The sequence below is a fragment of the Patagioenas fasciata genome, chromosome 18, assembly GCF_037038585.1.
Source record: "Patagioenas fasciata isolate bPatFas1 chromosome 18, bPatFas1.hap1, whole genome shotgun sequence".
In the NCBI taxonomy this organism is placed as follows: domain Eukaryota; kingdom Metazoa; phylum Chordata; class Aves; order Columbiformes; family Columbidae; genus Patagioenas; species Patagioenas fasciata.
In genome coordinates, this window is record NC_092537.1 from 5,394,342 (window position 1) to 5,410,680 (window position 16,339).

Below are 16,339 nucleotides of genomic sequence, written 5' to 3' on the forward strand. Positions count from 1 at the left end.
GAGAAAGTTCATAAAGAGAGGCTGCTGAGGCAGGAGACTTTCCCATTTGCAGGGTATGGGCTGAGAGGGTGTATGAGGGAGAGATAAAGAAGACTGAGGCCACTTGCAGCGATATTTCAACAAAGAGCAGAATCTGGTTTAAACCCATAATTGATAATGTGGAGATTTTTGTCCTAGCAGCTCTGAGCTCTGTAACTCTGGGATCTGTGGAGAATATTTAACTGTTCTGGCTGACCAAAGGAAAGGTCAGACTCACGCAGTGCTGCAGTTCCTTATGGCTGAATGTGCCTCTGGTGTGGGTTGGATCAGGGCGGTTTGGGCTGGGACCTTACCAGCAGCGTGGGAGTCCTGGTCCCTTCGGTCCCATCTCTTCTCTGGCTCAGAAGATGGCTTGGGCCAGGTTTATCCTCCTGTGCTTATAGCTACTTTGGATACCCCTGAAGTGGGGTGCTTGTCTGACCCATGCAGAGCACAGATACCCATCCAGGCTTGGGGAAAACAGTGCATCATCCTCCAGTATCTTCATTTTCCTGATACCTTTTCTTTGCAGATTTTGACCCAGGAAGACTGGAATAAGGTTCTTTACAACGGCATGGCATCGACCTCCTCCTGGGCTGCTCTCTACTTCATTGCTCTCATGACATTTGGGAATTACGTTCTCTTTAACCTACTGGTGGCCATCCTGGTAGAGGGTTTCCAGACGGAGGTAATGTCCTCGTGCTTGCGCCTTTGCTTTCTTCTAGAGTTTCAGGGCCTCCAGATCCTGGAATTTGATTTCTGAGTTGGTCAGCAATACATTTAAAAGAGTGCTACATGAAAAACAGGGTGGGGGAAATATTAGGTCTTTTCTGCTTTTATTTTTTTTTCTTAGCGACGGTGCAATTTAATACCGCAAGCTCTCTAAACGAAGGACTTAAATGAAAAGCGTCGTTAGCATTAATGCAGGAGTGGGAATTCAGCGGTGAGTCAGGCACTGCAGATGGGATCGCTGCTATGACAGTGTCTTTGAAACAGTTCTCACCGCGTTTTTCAGCCGGATTAAAAGCCCCTCCTGAAAACTTAGGCTGGTAAGAGATTAGTGACACGACTATCTTTTCTGATGGTATGCGTTCACAGAGCTCTTCCCGTTTCCAGCTCTGCAGCGCTCTGCACATTTTAAAATACATGATTTCTGCTCTCTGATGGTTGTTTTCTCAGGCTGGGAACCTCCCTGAGACATCCTGGATTGCTGGAGGTTTTCATGGAAGGATGGGGGGGCATTTAGGTTTGAACTGAAGCTTTTTTCATCCCTTCCCAACTTTCACATCTCCCCGACTGTCCAGCTTGGAGTGACTGAGCATGTCACCTTGTGCCTACAGTGGGGGAACTGCCATGCACACCCACTCTCAGCAAAAATTGTCCCACTGGCCAAGATTGGCAGTAAATTGGGACAATTACACCCTGCCCAGGGTGTTGGAGAGGAAAATATAACCTAAGACTGCTCACTGGGATCTGTTTGTATAGGCTGTGCTTTTACATGCTACCTTGGATATTTATAAGTGTTTTGGGGTGACTGAATATTATTCAAGATTTGTTGCTTGTGCATCATAATATCCTACAACCCTATGAACAACAATGCACAGAGCTGTTTTTATGCGTATTATTATTATTTTTGGAGCACAGTTTAGAGTTAAATTAATGAAGTCGTACCAGAAGATAGCAAGAGGTTTTTATTTTTTCATTTTATTTTTTGTATCGTCTCTCTCCATGTGGGTGCTTTTCTTTTTAATTGTTATTGTTGTAGCTGTTTCCATCTGTAAATCCCCGCACCCACCATCCAGCTGAAGAGAAGGTCACTGCCAGGTTCTCCCAAATAGCACAATGTTCCCTTGCCCGAGCGAGAAGAGGTAAAAAGCTCCTTGTCAGCTTGTGATGACGGCTCCGAAACCGAACCTTTGTCTGTTCAGACGAGTAAATTGATTCTCTGAAGGTCGCTGAAGCGGGAGCTCACCTGCTGCACCCGCCGCTTAGAGAAAAGGACACAGCCACTCACTGCAGCAGCCCCTTTGCCAGCCCCTGCTCCTTGGGGGATGCTGACACCTCTGGTCCTCATCTCAGCCTGGTTTTTCATGCTAGAGCATCCCATGCTCGCCCACCGGCTTGCTCTTGCTCCCGCTCCCGCACGCCTGGCTCCCTGGGCAGCAGTTGACCCGCGCTCGCTTTGCGGCCAGCTGGTACCGCGGCGTAACCCCTGGAAACTCCTGCCCTGGCTTAATGCGCTGCAGTTTTATTCCAATAACTGCGTCCTTGAGGGTTTGTCTTCTCTGGAGCTGAACTACCCGCAGCATGCCCGAAATCTGCTTTTGGTTGGTTTTTGCAGCAGGGCTGTCTCATCACCCGCTCCTGCTTCTCCTCTGTCGGGGCAGCGCCTGAATTTCTGTGTGAGCTGCAAATGGGCTTTAGCTGCAGAGTGAAAAAAAGTCAATGAAAACACCTTAACAATGTAAATCAGGGAGTAGCTTCTGGTTCAGGAAAGCACTGAGACAGCGAGTGATGCTTACATCGGGATTGGGAAGCAAGCACAGGGACCAGCCTCCAAAAATCAAACCCTCTCTCACCAATTCTGCCCAACCACAGCAATTCCAGTGAACTCGCACCAAATTTCTGTGATTTGTGACTGTGATTACAGTGCTATTTTGTATCCCGGGCCTTGATGGAATTCTAATAATAATCTTCCTTCCATGTCCCTGTTATTCGGAGTTCTCCATGCTCCTCCTGTGAGTTGCAATGGGATCAAGAGATCCCTCTGTTCAATTCAGTTTCCTGCGGCAGACGGGGAGCTGGAGGTCGGGAGCCAGGTCTTGCTGGTTCGTGTTTATTCAGCTTTGCCGGTGTGTAGCTTTGCAGACAGATCTTGTTCTGGATTTTGCTAGCCAGCGCATAACGGATCCTCTCCTAAGCAGAATTAATAGAGATCACCTCTCGCTGTAAGCAAACCCCAGCGTCTCCCTCCTGTGATTGCACTTGACCCTTCTTCTGAGTTGTTTTGTTTTGTTTTTTCCATTCTCCTTCAGATTTCTGGGCTGAAACACAATCGTGGACCTGCTGCCTTTATCTCCCTGGTCCTTGAGTGTCTTTCGTCAATCTGCAAGCACCTCGTTAATTTTAGTGCGTGGCTTTGCAGCCCTGGTTGCTAGGCAGCAGATGTACATAAGCAGTTGAGAAACAAAAAGGACCCATTCCAAACTTTAAATACGGAGCAATATATTTTGCAGGGTTGAGTTTCTTTTTTTTTTTTTTTCCCCTTCCTTTCTTTTTAATTGGTAACCTGTTTCTTTTGTGCAAGACTTCATACAATGCGGTTATTTCTGACCCTGTGTTCTTCGATTTAACTCGAGCCCGGCGTCGGTGCAGGGAAGGTGAGCAGGGGACTCCGTTTGATCGAGCTGATAATTTGAAATTGCTGCCTGACCTCTCGGGTCCCTGCCCTGGGGACTTCTCTCTGAAGCAAGCAATGACTCCTCTTTGTCAGGCATAAAGCTCTGCTCCCGAGGGAGTTTCTAATAGTATTATATCCAAAGAGTATTCTTCCATTGGTAATCCTCCCAGTTTCATGTCCTCCTTGTCCCCACTGGTCCTCGCTTGTGGGTTTGTTCCTTCACATCCTCTGTGCCCCCCTCCTTCCCTGGTACCCCAGGTCCTCCAGCCCCTCCATCCTTTTCCTCTACAGGACATTACCTGCTCTCTGGATGCAGCATCCTTGGAGAAATATGGGCTTTGACTCCTGGGCTTCACTAGAGGGAACAGTCCCTTCTCTCACCCTAGGGATTTTGGATGGTGTTTTTCTTGCATCCCTTACCTTTCATATTCCTATTGGTGTCAAGTGGGATTTTCCTTGTGAAGGAAAAGTGTTTCCGTGTTTTCTCTTTCAATCGGTTTTCCATGTCTCTCTCTGTTACAACCAAGGACTTTAAATTAAGTGTCAATTACTTTGCTAGCAAGACACTGTTGTCCAGACATCCAGATCCCAGAAATGATCAGTCTTTCTCAAACTCTTCATCCCGTCCTGGAGTGGGATGAATTTTACATCCTATGTAGCAACCGGCCAAAAGATCCATTGCAATGTAGGCAAGAAATTAAGCCTGTAGGACAAACGTGGGACAGGACCAGGCTTGGCTGTGCTGCTAAAATGTGCCAAGGAGCATGGGGAGAGCAAGCCCTAGGGAAGGAAAAATACAATGAGGTGAAAAATGACATGTACTTTCCAAGCGGACAGGGAAAAATCAACTTCTGGTGCTATGAAGAGATGCTGGGGCAACTCGTAGCGAAGCTCCTGGGATGGGGCTGTGCCTGCAGACTCTGCTCTCTTTGGGCACTCCATTGATTTAAATGGATGTCTCCAGTAAAGTTAGCAAGGAGGGATCTGAACTCACGGCAGGTTCTGGTGGTTTTCCTTGAATTAGGTATTTCACCTGGCTGTAAGAGGACTGATATTGTGTTAATCAAACATTCATTATAAGCCTCCGTTGCTGCTTAATGAAGGCGTCATAAATAAAGATCCTATTATGCAGCTGCCAAACAAACCAAACCATAATCATGTTTTCAATAATTAGCTGGTGTTTCATTAGCACAGTCATCACTTAGGAGCTGAAGCAAGCTCTGCTCGAAACACTTAATTTAAAGGTAAGGCTGGTCCCCCTGAAGGGCTTTGTTCCATCCGAGATCTTCCACCCCTTCCCTACACTGAGCAGAATGGGTGCCCAGTGCTGCTGCCCTTTCCCCTGTCCTTCCCACCCTCTTCTCATGTGTTTTTTGATTCCCCATTCAATCCTGCTGTTGAAACTGTGAAAATTGAACCCCCCCTTCCCCTTCCCTCCCTCCTTCTCCCTCCCCCCGTTTCTCCTTCAGGAGATCTCCAAGCGAGAAGATGCGAGTGGGCAGTTAAGCTGTATTCAGCTGCCTGTCGACTCGTCGGGGGTACGTACCAGCACGTCCCACCACCACCGTGCTTGTCTCTCTCGTGGTGCCTGGTCACACGCTGTGGTGCTGTTCTCATTGTAGTAGCTGTTGTTGTTTTGGGGCTTCTTTGGGTATTTTGGTGGTGCTTTTGTTTCTTTTTTTTTTTCCTTTCTTTCTTTTTTTTGTCACCCTCATTGTCGAGTCAGACTTGATTTTATGTCCCTTCCTTCTCTGGTGGAGCCAGCTAAATTAAGGTGGGTGCTTCAGGACAGCTGATGTGGCTCCAGCCCCAGCTCTTGCCGACCCCTTTCTGGACACCTGCCCTGGGGAAGACTCTCCCCAGGGCTGTCACAGCCCCTCCGCTGCACGGTCACATCCTGGGACCTCCCCAGGGATGCAGAGGTTGATGCTGATGGCTGTGCACACTTGCCCAGCGCTCCCTCCATCATGCAGATAGAGGAGGGTGCCTGGGAGTGAAGGGACCTGGAATCAAGCCTGTCTGTGGAAACACGTGCAGGGAGCCCCGTGCTCAGCAGGATGGTGGCAGCTGCACTGTGGCGTGTCCCAGAAAGGCTGGCTGGGATCTCTGGTGAGATGCTGCGTTACAGCGTGGGTTAGCCTGTGAAACGGTCCCGTTCAGGTCTGAGGAAGCCACAGATCTCCGAGGTGCAGCACACCGCAAACCTTACTCTTCTGCCAACCTCATCTTTCTCTTTACCAATCCCTTTCCTTTCTGTCCTTTCCAAGAAGCCTTTTCCTCTGCACAAAAGCCCTTTCCAATCGTATCCCAGTGTGTCAGTCCCCTTGGGTACAGGCTGTTTTAGCTGGTGTACCATCTGGTCCATCTTGACATACCCTCGTTTCCTGAAAGGATTTTAACTCCCTCTTCTCTCATAACCCCTTTTCTATCCAGAAAGGCAAACTGGGAGTGCAAGAACAGGTAACGGGCAGCAGCCCCAGCTGTGAGATGCTTGCCTGCACCGTACTGAGTCTGGCACGTGGTGTTTTGGGGGGGATGCTTTCTGTCCTCCAGATGTGGGGTTTGGTGCTGGGGAGGGGGGTGGGAAGTCCCCACATAGTTCTGCTCTTCCATCTCGGCACACATCTCATGGTGCACCCTAAAACTTTCCTTTGGGCTGTTAAAGAGCACTCCAGGAATACAAATCACATAAAATTCTTCCCATTATTTATTCCTTTTTAATAACCCATTAGGGAGAATGAGTAATTCCTGGCAGGGTCACTGACAGGCTGAGCTGGGAGCCTCTGCAGGGAGCGAACCTGCAGCCAGCTGGAGCTTCTGCTCATATGGAGACACGGTTTTGACTCCAGCAAAGCTCAGGCCAGCCTGACTTTACTGCTCCCCCTTGCAAGGTGCATTCCTGACCTTCCCAGTCTGTGTCCTGCAGGATGAGCTTTCCTGAATAGCACAGAAGTCCTGGATCCTCAGGAGAGGAAGTTATGAGGCAACACTTTACATCACACTCTATTTGGCCTTAAAAACATGTCTGAGAGCATCCAGTCTGCCCAGAAAAAAACCCTTCACTGTTTAGTGACCCTGTGGGGGCTCATCCCGCTGGAGTTTTCTGTAAGAAAGAGGTGGAGGGCAGTGGACGTTTTGTCAGATGTCATCTCCTCCCGTCCCACGCTGCAACCCCACTGGGTTTTTACAACCAACAGGTACCCGAGCACCAAACCTCCGCAGTGCTGGCCAGGGATCCCGGGGCAAAGCTGAGCTTTGGTGGGGTTTTCTGGGGCTCCAGAAGTGAGGGTCTGCTTGGCTTCTCTCATCCCAGCATCCTCCCACCTTTCCCACCTCTCCTCCCTCCTGAGGTACATCGTGATGGGGCTTGGTGCCCTTTGCCAGAGCAGTGGTTTCAGCCATGAATCCTCTTTTGGGTCTTTTTTGGCATCGTTCTGGCGAGCACCATTGCCCATCGGGTGTATCCTAGCTATACCACACCCTAAGTGCCTTTCTGCAGTGCCAATGGACAGAATCAGAGGGGTGCGCAGGGATGCCCCAAATCAGGTCCGTGCCACAAGGTCACTGCACTGTGAGCAATGGTAAAACCTCTTTCCTCCCGAGGATGTGCCTGTCTCAGAGCAGAGGAAGCTCTTGCTCAACCCCCAATATTCAAAATAATACAGTGGAATTTAAATCCTGAAATGATACCTCATATATCCCCCAAACTTCTGCTTCTGTTGTGTGTCACAGCTGGGAAGGAAATGATCGTCCAGGGCAGTTGTTATCAGGTTCTGCCACCTGGATCTTCTCTGTGCTGGTGGGGCATCCATTGACATATGCCCATTAATTGTGTTGGAAATTCAGGGTCTCTTGTGCCCCTTCTGAACCCTGGATTCCTTCATCAAAGCATCTCTAGAAAGAGCTACACACAGGGAGTTTTAAGCCATGGTATGAAAATTAAGAGAGAATAGTAGGGTCAATTTTTGTCCCAAAATTTCTCGTCAGATATCTGTCCTAATACCTGCCCAGTGTGCAATTCCAGCAGCAAAAATTAAGCAATTGTTTGTTCGTTTATTTTTCCTGATCCCTTTCTGGGACCGCGTTTGGAGCCAGAGGCAGTCTGTCTTCCTGGTAGGAGGTTAATTAGTCTGTGGTATAAATATGTGCATGCATCATTTTGTGAAAGGTGATGTTGCATCGTGGTACGAAATTCGGTGGATCTGTAGGTGTGGTGTCGGAGACGGGAATCCGTTTTTTCAGAGGGGTGTCCGTGCACCACAGCCCTTCGCTCTCCTTGCTGACACCCTCTGTTTTGCTCCAGGGTGATGCTTCCAAGTCTGATTCCGAGGGGGATCTCTTCCCCCACAGCATGGAAGAGGAGGGAAGACTTAAGAAAAACTTGTCGAATCCAGCCTGTGAGTAACAGCCCCGGGAGGATGAACCCTTGCACAGAAACCTTGCTGTGCTGTGGAAATAACGTGTTCCAAAGGGAAGAGACCACCTAGGGAGAATGGTGTAATCCAAGCCTTGACCAAGGCCAGATGGCTTATGGTGTGGGGTTGGATTGGGGGATGCAGATAGACACACGATGGCATCTAGGTCATAATCTCCCTGCTGAGCCTGAGGTCTGGGTTTTTGGGGTGTCTCTGCAGGGGCACAGGTGGAGGAGCCGCAGGGAAGGAGGATGGAGAGAGCCTGGGATGGGCAGGAGGTTCCCAGGGCTGGAGCTGGAAGGAGTTGGTTGGAGGGTAGAGTGGCAGCAGATAACAATGTGTGTCTGCTCTCCTCTTTCATTGCTACCTGATCTCATTCCTGGTTTCCATCCCCCTGCTTCTCTGCCAGGCTGGAAGATGAGCTCTCAGCCTCCTCTCAAGGGCTTTTTTGCCCCCTCCTGATAATTGGAGGAGAGTTGTTCCTGTGCAGCTGCTTTACCTGCTGGGGAGCAGGTTGTAGATGTGCTTCTTGAGGTGTGACACCTAAAACCCATTTGTGTCTTCTAGTGATGGCCCTGAGCGACCACCCAGAGCTGAAGAAGAGCCTGACCCCACCACTCATCATCCACACGGCTGCCACGCCAATGCCCATGCCCAAGAGTGCCATGTTCGGGGATTCAGCACAGGGCTATGACTCCCGTCGGGCCAGCGGTGTCTCCATGGACCCCACCGCCTACGAGCTCAAGTCCCCGGTACTCATGTCACCTTCTCCTGTGGATGCTCAATGGGTGTCTGTTAGGCTTACAGGGTTGTCTGTCTATCCATCCGCCCCAGCTGGCTGAGGCTGGCATGGGGTGCATGACCCAGGGCTGATGTTGTCCCTGTCCTTCCCACAGCCCAGCGCCCGCAGCTCCCCACACAGCCCCTGGAGCGCCAGCAGCAGCTGGAACAGCCGTCGCTCCAGCTGGAACAGCATCGGCCGGGCCCCCAGCCTCAAGCGTCGGGGACAGAGTGGCGAGCGCAGGTCCCTGCTCTCCGGAGAGGGCAAGGAGAGCTCAGAGGAAGGGGAGAGCTCGGATGAGGAACGTTCCAGCCGGGCTGGCAGCTTCAATGGATCTTTGCCTCATCGCATGGAGTCGCTGGAAACAAAAGGCTCCTTTGACCTCCAGGATACGCTGCAGGTGCCTTCCCTGTACCGGACAAGCAGCATGCACAGCAGCCGGACCTCTACCTCTGAGCACCAGGACTGCAATGGGAAGACCTCCCCAGGTCTGCTGCTGCACCAGCTCCACCTCGATGACCCCCGCCAGGACTGCGATGACGGCGATGATGAAGGCAACATGGTAAGGAAATGCCAAGTGCTCACTTTGGGGTTGTTTTCCTTGTTAAAGTGATGCACGTGCCTCGCTCAGGAGCACATGGGTGGGTGCGAAGCAATGGCCAACTGTGGGCACTGGATCTTGCTAGAAGGTATCTGGGCTGTGGATACCACCAGAAATGGGGCTGGTGTTACATGAATTATTTCAGTGCAGCAGCAGATGGTTCATGATCGTAGAATCATAGAATAGTTTGGGTTGAAGGGACCTTCCCAGCTCCCCCAGTGCCATCCCTGCCATGAGCAGGGACATCTTCACCAGCTCAGGTTGCTCAGAGCCCCATCCAGCCTGGCCTGGGATGTCTCCAGGGATGGGGCATTCACCACCTCTCTGGCCAACCTGGGCCAGGCTCTCACCACCCTCAGCATCAAAAATTTCTTTCTCATGCCCAGCCTGAATCTCCCTTCCTTCCTTTAGTTTAAAACCATTACCCCCTGTCCTATGATGAAGAGGTTAGGAGAAAACTCTCCAGGTTCTACTAGAAGGTGCAGAGCAAAGACAATCTCTTGTAAATACGTGTTTTTCCAATTTGTTTGTTTGTTTGTTTGTTTTTAAAGTTACTTTCCCTGCTTTCCAACCATTATTCATCTTTCTGCCCCCATGCACAGCAGCAGTTTCTGTTGACATCAACAGGCAAGGGAAAGGGCAGTGTTTGGCCCCCCATTCCCATGGCGACGTTAGTCCCATGGAGATGGTGGTAATTTCAAAGGCTTTGCATTAATTTCAATATAAAGAGGCGTTAGTCTAATAAGTGTTTCTCTTTCATGGGCCTGAAAAGTGCCATTTAGGAAATGTTAGCTAAAAGGTCTGCAAGTGCAGAGAAGGGGTGAGGGTCGCTGGCTCTTTTTGTATGTGAATTTTTGTATTTTAAGGGAATAGAAGGAATTTGGCTGCTTTCCCAAGGTTTTTTGCATGACTGGCAGAAAGGGACTCAAGCGGGCAGTAGGACACCTGTGGACGCTGTCCCATCGGGATGTTCCCAGGACAATTTTGGGAGGTTTTGATGTATTTTCTGCTCTTTCCAGGTTACCTCTTTGTTTCAGGCTTAAAAATGTGATGGCTTGATGTGTCATCCCAGGGGGTAACTTGATTTCTGTCGGCGAGGCGGATGCGTTCTGGGTAGAGCCATGTGTGGTAGCTGGGGTGTTACTGAGAACAGGAAAGCTGTGGCTTGTGGACGTGATTTTACTGTATTTCACTGAGTTTGTCGAATGAAAGTGGAATTTGGAGCATGTGAAAGGATGCAAAAGGCAGTGGTGACTCCAGAGAAGGAACAGGAGGAAAAAGAGAGTGCTGGCAGAACAGAGTCGCTCAGCTGTGAATCGCCTTTAAAAAAAGCCATTATCCCATTACATCTCCAGCATGGATCCTCAGCCTGGGATTTTTTACTGATTGTCTTAACCTAGTTTTTAACCTCCATAAAATAAATTGAATTTTTAAGAAAAGGAGAAGTAATTTTTATTTTTTTGAAAAAGCACTATTAAAAGTGATCAAGAGACCATGCTCTTTATTACTAGCTAGGGACGTTTTTCATGCTCCAACATCTGCTGCTTTTTCCAGCTCACCTGGTCCAACCATCCTGCAGGTCCCTTGCTTTGCCCTTGCAATATCAGAGGCCAGCAGCCCCCCTTGCGCTGGACATTGTGTGATGGGACAATGTCCCTCCGCTCCCATCCCACCCAGTGCCACAGACCCAACCAGCGCTGATGAGAGACTCTTGAATAAGATGCATATTTTTATATTTTAAATCTTTATTACAGTGTTTGCTGTTAGCGTAGACCAAATGTCATCTTCTGTGTGCTGAGGTCTGGCCATGTAAGGTTAGACCAAAGGTCCCTCAGTTTTCTTCCATAGAATGGTCAAAAGCTAAGGAAAAAACAGGTAAAACAGGGTAAATAAATAGTGCCCCAGCTCATGGTATAGCCACACTTGATGGCTGGCATATCTGCAGCTGGCTGGTGCTTTTCCCCATGATCTGAAATACGTATTCTCTGCAAATCACTAAACCAGACAGATTGGAAAATATTGCTTAGAATAGTGAAATGAGGTCCCAGGTTGCAGAACTTCTCTATGTGATTCCCTCCTGACGTTTGAGGGGATGCTTTGCCCCTAAATTAGCCCGGGCAAAGTCAGAAAAAAAAAGTCATTATTTTTTAAATGGCATTAAAAAAAAAAAATAATTCAAAGCTCTCCCACCAACAAAAGAAGAAAACTCAACTGTTATTCAGATCAAAGTAATCCTAAATATGCCCTTCTGCAACAAAGCTTCACAAGCTCTCCTTGCTGGCTGGGTTTGATTGCCTCTGCACAGAAATGAAAGGCAGTGCAAAGGCTTCGTTTGGATCTCCCAGGCTCCCACTATATTAGTGCCGCTCTACTGCTTTCAATGAGTTTATTCTGAATTTACATCCCTCTGAGGCACCAGAATCAGACCCCTGGTAGCTCTTTTTCCCAGAAATACAAAATCAGGGGACAAAAATCTGTTCTTCATTGCTTGAATGCAGACAAGGAGAAACTTTGCAGCGAGAGCTATCAGCTGCATGGTCGGGTTAATGTGGTTGTGACCAAGATCAAGGATCTGCTGTGACGTCTTTGTCGTTCCCATCTGCTAGATTTGGGATGCTTTTGAGTACCTCCCTACCCACCTTGCTAAGTCCTCAGAGCAGAAAGTGAGGGAAATACTGAATCTGCAACCAAATGTGTCCCTTCCTCCCAGAATCCTCATTGCATGTTGCAATTGCAGCTCCTTTTGGCTTTGCCTCTTGCAATATTTTCTGTGGTGGGCAGTCCAGCCGCCCCCCAAACCCTCTCAGCCTGCCACCGCTGCATATTTAAAATTAAATCATCAGGTCCCCAGTGCCTCTGTGCAGCTTCCAGCTTGCCTGGAGGTCCATAGCTGCTCATAGAGCATTTTTCAGCAGTTCCCTCCCCATCCTTATAATAAATCTTTTATAAATCTAAGCCTCTCCCTGACTCCAAAGAGTGCATAAGTCATCTTCTAAAGCCAACTGCCTTTCATCCTGCCCTCAGAAGTACATTAATATCTGAAAGTCCTAAAAAAATAGCAGCTATTTATCAGCAGCTCTGGGATCACAGGGCCCCATTAGCACGATGCTGGGTGAAGGCAGCAGCGTCACATCGTGCACTGGTACCTGCCTGCATCCCAGTCCCTCCCTGCATCCCAATGCGGGGAGTCTGTGTGGTCCAGGGAGATTTTCTCCAAGTCACTGGCAACTGAATTAAAGAGTAGTTTTCTTCTCTCCCCCATCTTTATTCATCCTGTCCAGGTGTGTTTTATGAACAAATAGATATGATTTAAACCACATAATTGATAGATGGCTGTGAACATAATGCACGCTGAAGCAGCAATCAGCCTGATTGTGAGTGGTGGTTGCGTGTCTGGACCTCGTGGAGAAAGCATTTGATGTGACTTAGCCTGGAAATGTTCGGGTTTTATTTCACAAATATCTTACATTTAGCTCAAATTAACTGAACTCTGCTGTTCCACTGTGGAAATGTGGAGTAATTCCTTTGACTTTGGATTTCTGTGGGTGTACTTGGCCCCGTACGGAGCAGCCGGGCTGCAGCCAAGCCCTGGTGCTGCCCTTACTCTGTCCCACTGAATAAAGAGACATGATGGAAGATCACTTTTTGCCTTTGTTATCTGATTTATCCCATGAACTGCAAGCTGCAACAATTAGCCAAACCCCAAAATATCTTTGGCATTAAAATTGGACAAAAGGAATATAAAGAAGCATTCTGTGCTGCTGACGCATTACCATTCACTACAAATCCCCATGATGAATACCAGAACTGCTTTGAATAGCAGATACTTCTGGAAACCTTCCAGCTCACAAAATGAACCGGACCGAGTTATAGCTATCACTCCATGTCCAGAGGCTGGAGTTAAAATTGTTGTTCGCACTGCAACTATGAGCAGACACCTGATGTTTTTTTTGTCCATTTATTTACCTCTGTTAAATCCATGGATAATTAAACTAACTAGGCTGCTTGAAGGGACAACACAACCTCGAGGATGCATGCTCTATTAAATACAGTTTAGAGTGAAAGGAGCAGTTCTGACTCCTTTCTGGAGTTGGAAAAGTGAGTGAAAACAGCCAAGATGTGGCCAAAACCTACTGGTGTGCCGTGGTGTGGTCTGTGTTTGCAGGGAATGAGAGGCAAGGATGGATGGCTGAAGGAGAGAGGTAGAAAAATCTAGCTTTTCTTGTTATTCAGACTATTCTTGTTATTTTCACAAGGTGGTTTTCGTTTTCTGGAGGGTTCAGGTTGTCACCAAATGCTTTAATTAAAATGGACACTACACTAGCTATTACCCATCGCTAATGAGACCCCTGGCTGAGTGCATATAGGAACAGAAAGCACTTCTTCCATTCCACTCAATTACCCTAACAAATCCCGTTTTTACAGTCCGGAGTACCTCCATTTGTGAACAGTTTAGCTCCAAACAAATCCCCCCTCCCTGTTTCCAGGATGAGATAAGTAAGTGTCTCAGCCATGGGGTCTGTGCGCTCCTGGGGTGTGAGCAGTGATTCCTGCTTTGTGCTTCACGTCCCTCTGTGCGCTCATGGCTCGGAACATCTGCAGAAGAAAGCTTCAAATCGCCCGTGCAGCCACTTTCCCACATGGGTGCTCATCCAAGCCCAGGTGGCAGGAGGGAAATAAGGGTGATGAAAGAGCAAGGATTCATTTTTATTTGACCGCAAATGCAAAGCGATGCAGTGACGTTGCACACAAGGTCTGTGGATTTATCTGCTAGTGCTTCCACTTGGAAGGGCTGGGAAAGCCCCGGTGTGGTGGGCAAGGTGTTGGTCTGGCTTCTGCTGGTTGTCCCTCTCAAGATGCTGCAATGTCAACTGGATTAAATAACCTGACCTCCCCTCGGAGCCCTATGGATGAGAAGGCGAAAAGACCTGATCCAGAGGCTTCCCCTCGGCATCCAATTTTTCATATCTTTAGCTGACCTGTTGGCCAAGGCTTTTACAGTCTACCCTCCTGGCCTCAAATGACCTTGCAGACAGTCTAAAACATAAGTCTGTTTGGCTGAGGATGCGCTGTGGTTTCAAGTAGGAATTAATTTGCAGGAGTCGGATGGGCCTGTGTTCGTGCAGAAGGTCAGGCTGGCCACGATGTTCCCTTCTGGCTTTATAATCTCCTGTCTAATCTGTCCGTGCTGAATGAGTGGCAGATGCTCACCATTGCATTCCTGGACCAAAACTCAGGTCCTAAATGGTTTCTTCAGCTTTCCAATGCTACATGGACATAGAGCTTGGCCCAGCAAGCAGCTGAATCCATCGCTCTCCCTCCCTCTTTTACAACAAAACTGCAACAAAAATACCCCTAAAAAACATTAGAAGATTCCAGCAAGTATCTGATGAGTATCTGGAGGGACTGAGGCTGATTAGAGCGGGTTATCAGTTCTCTGAGCAAGGGTTTTATTTACCATTTTTGTCCTCTTGGCTAGCTGTGTGCCAGATGTATTTACTGTGTGGAGGAGAAGCAAAACCAAACCCTATGAGCTTAGAGGGCCAGCACAGCCCTTGCTCAGATGCCAGAGCTTCTTCCCCTGGCCAGCAGGATCTTTTTAGGGGAAGATAATTTCATTTCAGCTTTCCCGAATGCTTGGAAGTATGTGTTCAGTGAAAAATCATCACAAAACCTTCACTTTGAAGTTTTGGGGGTTTATTGTTTTAACAGTTCTCTCTGTGTTTTCCTCTTGGTGTGTTTCTGCTGTACGTTTCCCTCCTAGAGCAAACGGGAGCGCATGAAGGCGTGGGTACGGGCACGTCTGCCCGCCTGCTGCCGGGAGAGAGACTCCTGGTCCATCTACGTCTTCGCCCCTCACTCCAGGTAAGGTGGCTGTGCTTGGGCACGCCGGGCACAGATGCCCTTGTTATGATGGCTCACTCTGCCTGTCTATCCCAGATGAGTCTGTATCAGTCCACAAAAGTCCCAGTCCTTGCTCTAGCACCGTATTGGGGTCACGCAGCAAAGAGCTGCTCCAGGCCAGGCATGGTCCTGGCATAGGGGTGGCCAGGAGAGACCCGTAGCCCAGAGCATGACTAGAACTGTATCAAGTTCATCCTTTGCTTCATTGGTGATGCCAGTGTGCTGAAAGTTTTCCAACTGATGTAGCGTGGGAAGTTTGGAGCAGTATCTGAATTTACCCCCAGTGTGCACTTACAAGACAGCAAAAGACACTCCTTGACCTCCTAAACCTGCTGTTCAACCTGGGCTTATCTCTTCTCCCCCTTCCCCTTCTCTCTCTCCCAAACCCTGCCAGAAAACAGCCTCTCCTTGCCTACAGGACCCATCTCCGCCCTCCCCAAAGCCCAGCCATGGGGCCCCCTGGGCTCAGTGCTCTCCTCCGTGTTCCTCTGGACATTAACCCACGCTGTACAAGGGTTTCCTGTGTTCAAGCTGGTGGGCCCTGGGCAGCATTTGAGTTCACTCATACAAAGATTAGAGAGATTGTCAGAAACAGACTTTGGGAAATGTAATACGGTATTATAAATCCTGGGTCAGTGTACAGCCATCTGTCACAATAAATAGCTTCTGTCCCTTTGTTCCATGTGCGCTCAACCTTTACACATCTGCTGGGAGTATTTTTGCTTTATTTAAGCTAAACCTGAGCACTACAGACCAGGTAAGGGGTCAGATCTAAACCTGGACGCATGTCCGAGTGTGGAAGCAGCTGCTCCATTTCAAGTGACCCAAAGTCCCCTATGAACATGACCAGGGCTTGAAATTCTCTAGCCCAGTTCTGTAGCTTGGTTCCTTTTCTATTCATACCCCGATCTGCCTGCAGTGTGTGGCTTTGCCAGGGAGGGGATTGGAAGGTTGTAGCTCATCTGCTTTGCAAACAGAGCACTCGATTCCCCTGCCATGCGTCAGGCTGCTGCGTTTCTCCCCAACTGGTCAAGCATTAATAGCTAGTCTGTGTCTCCTCTTTTTTGTTTTTCTCCTTCTTTCTTGGCAGATTTCGTCTGATGTGCAATAAAATCATCACACACAAGATGTTTGATCATATCGTCTTGGTGATCATTTTCCTGAACTGCATTACCATCGCCATGGAACGGCCCAAAATCGAGCCTCACAGTGCTGTGAGT

At 48.7% G+C, this 16,339-nt stretch overlaps 1 protein-coding gene across 17 annotated transcripts in view; it reads left to right on the forward strand.

Moving 5' to 3' along the window:
* CACNA1G (calcium voltage-gated channel subunit alpha1 G) overlaps positions 1 to 16,339 on the forward strand; it is a 138,458-nt gene that overhangs the window by 75,704 nt on the left and 46,415 nt on the right. For 11 of the 17 annotated variants that reach the window (XM_071816535.1, XM_071816530.1, XM_071816524.1 and 8 more), the window contains exons 14-20: positions 551 to 706; positions 4,888 to 4,956; positions 7,722 to 7,815; positions 8,401 to 8,585; positions 8,730 to 9,176; positions 14,980 to 15,080; positions 16,210 to 16,333. In XM_071816535.1, the coding sequence (XP_071672636.1) occupies positions 551 to 706; positions 4,888 to 4,956; positions 7,722 to 7,815; positions 8,401 to 8,585; positions 8,730 to 9,176; positions 14,980 to 15,080; positions 16,210 to 16,333 (1,176 nt within the window). The remainder of the gene's footprint in view (positions 1 to 550; positions 707 to 4,887; positions 4,957 to 7,721; positions 7,816 to 8,400; positions 8,586 to 8,729; positions 9,177 to 14,979; positions 15,081 to 16,209; positions 16,334 to 16,339) is intronic. The other 6 variants (XM_071816527.1, XM_065852646.2, XM_071816531.1 and 3 more) reach the window with 1 other exon arrangement.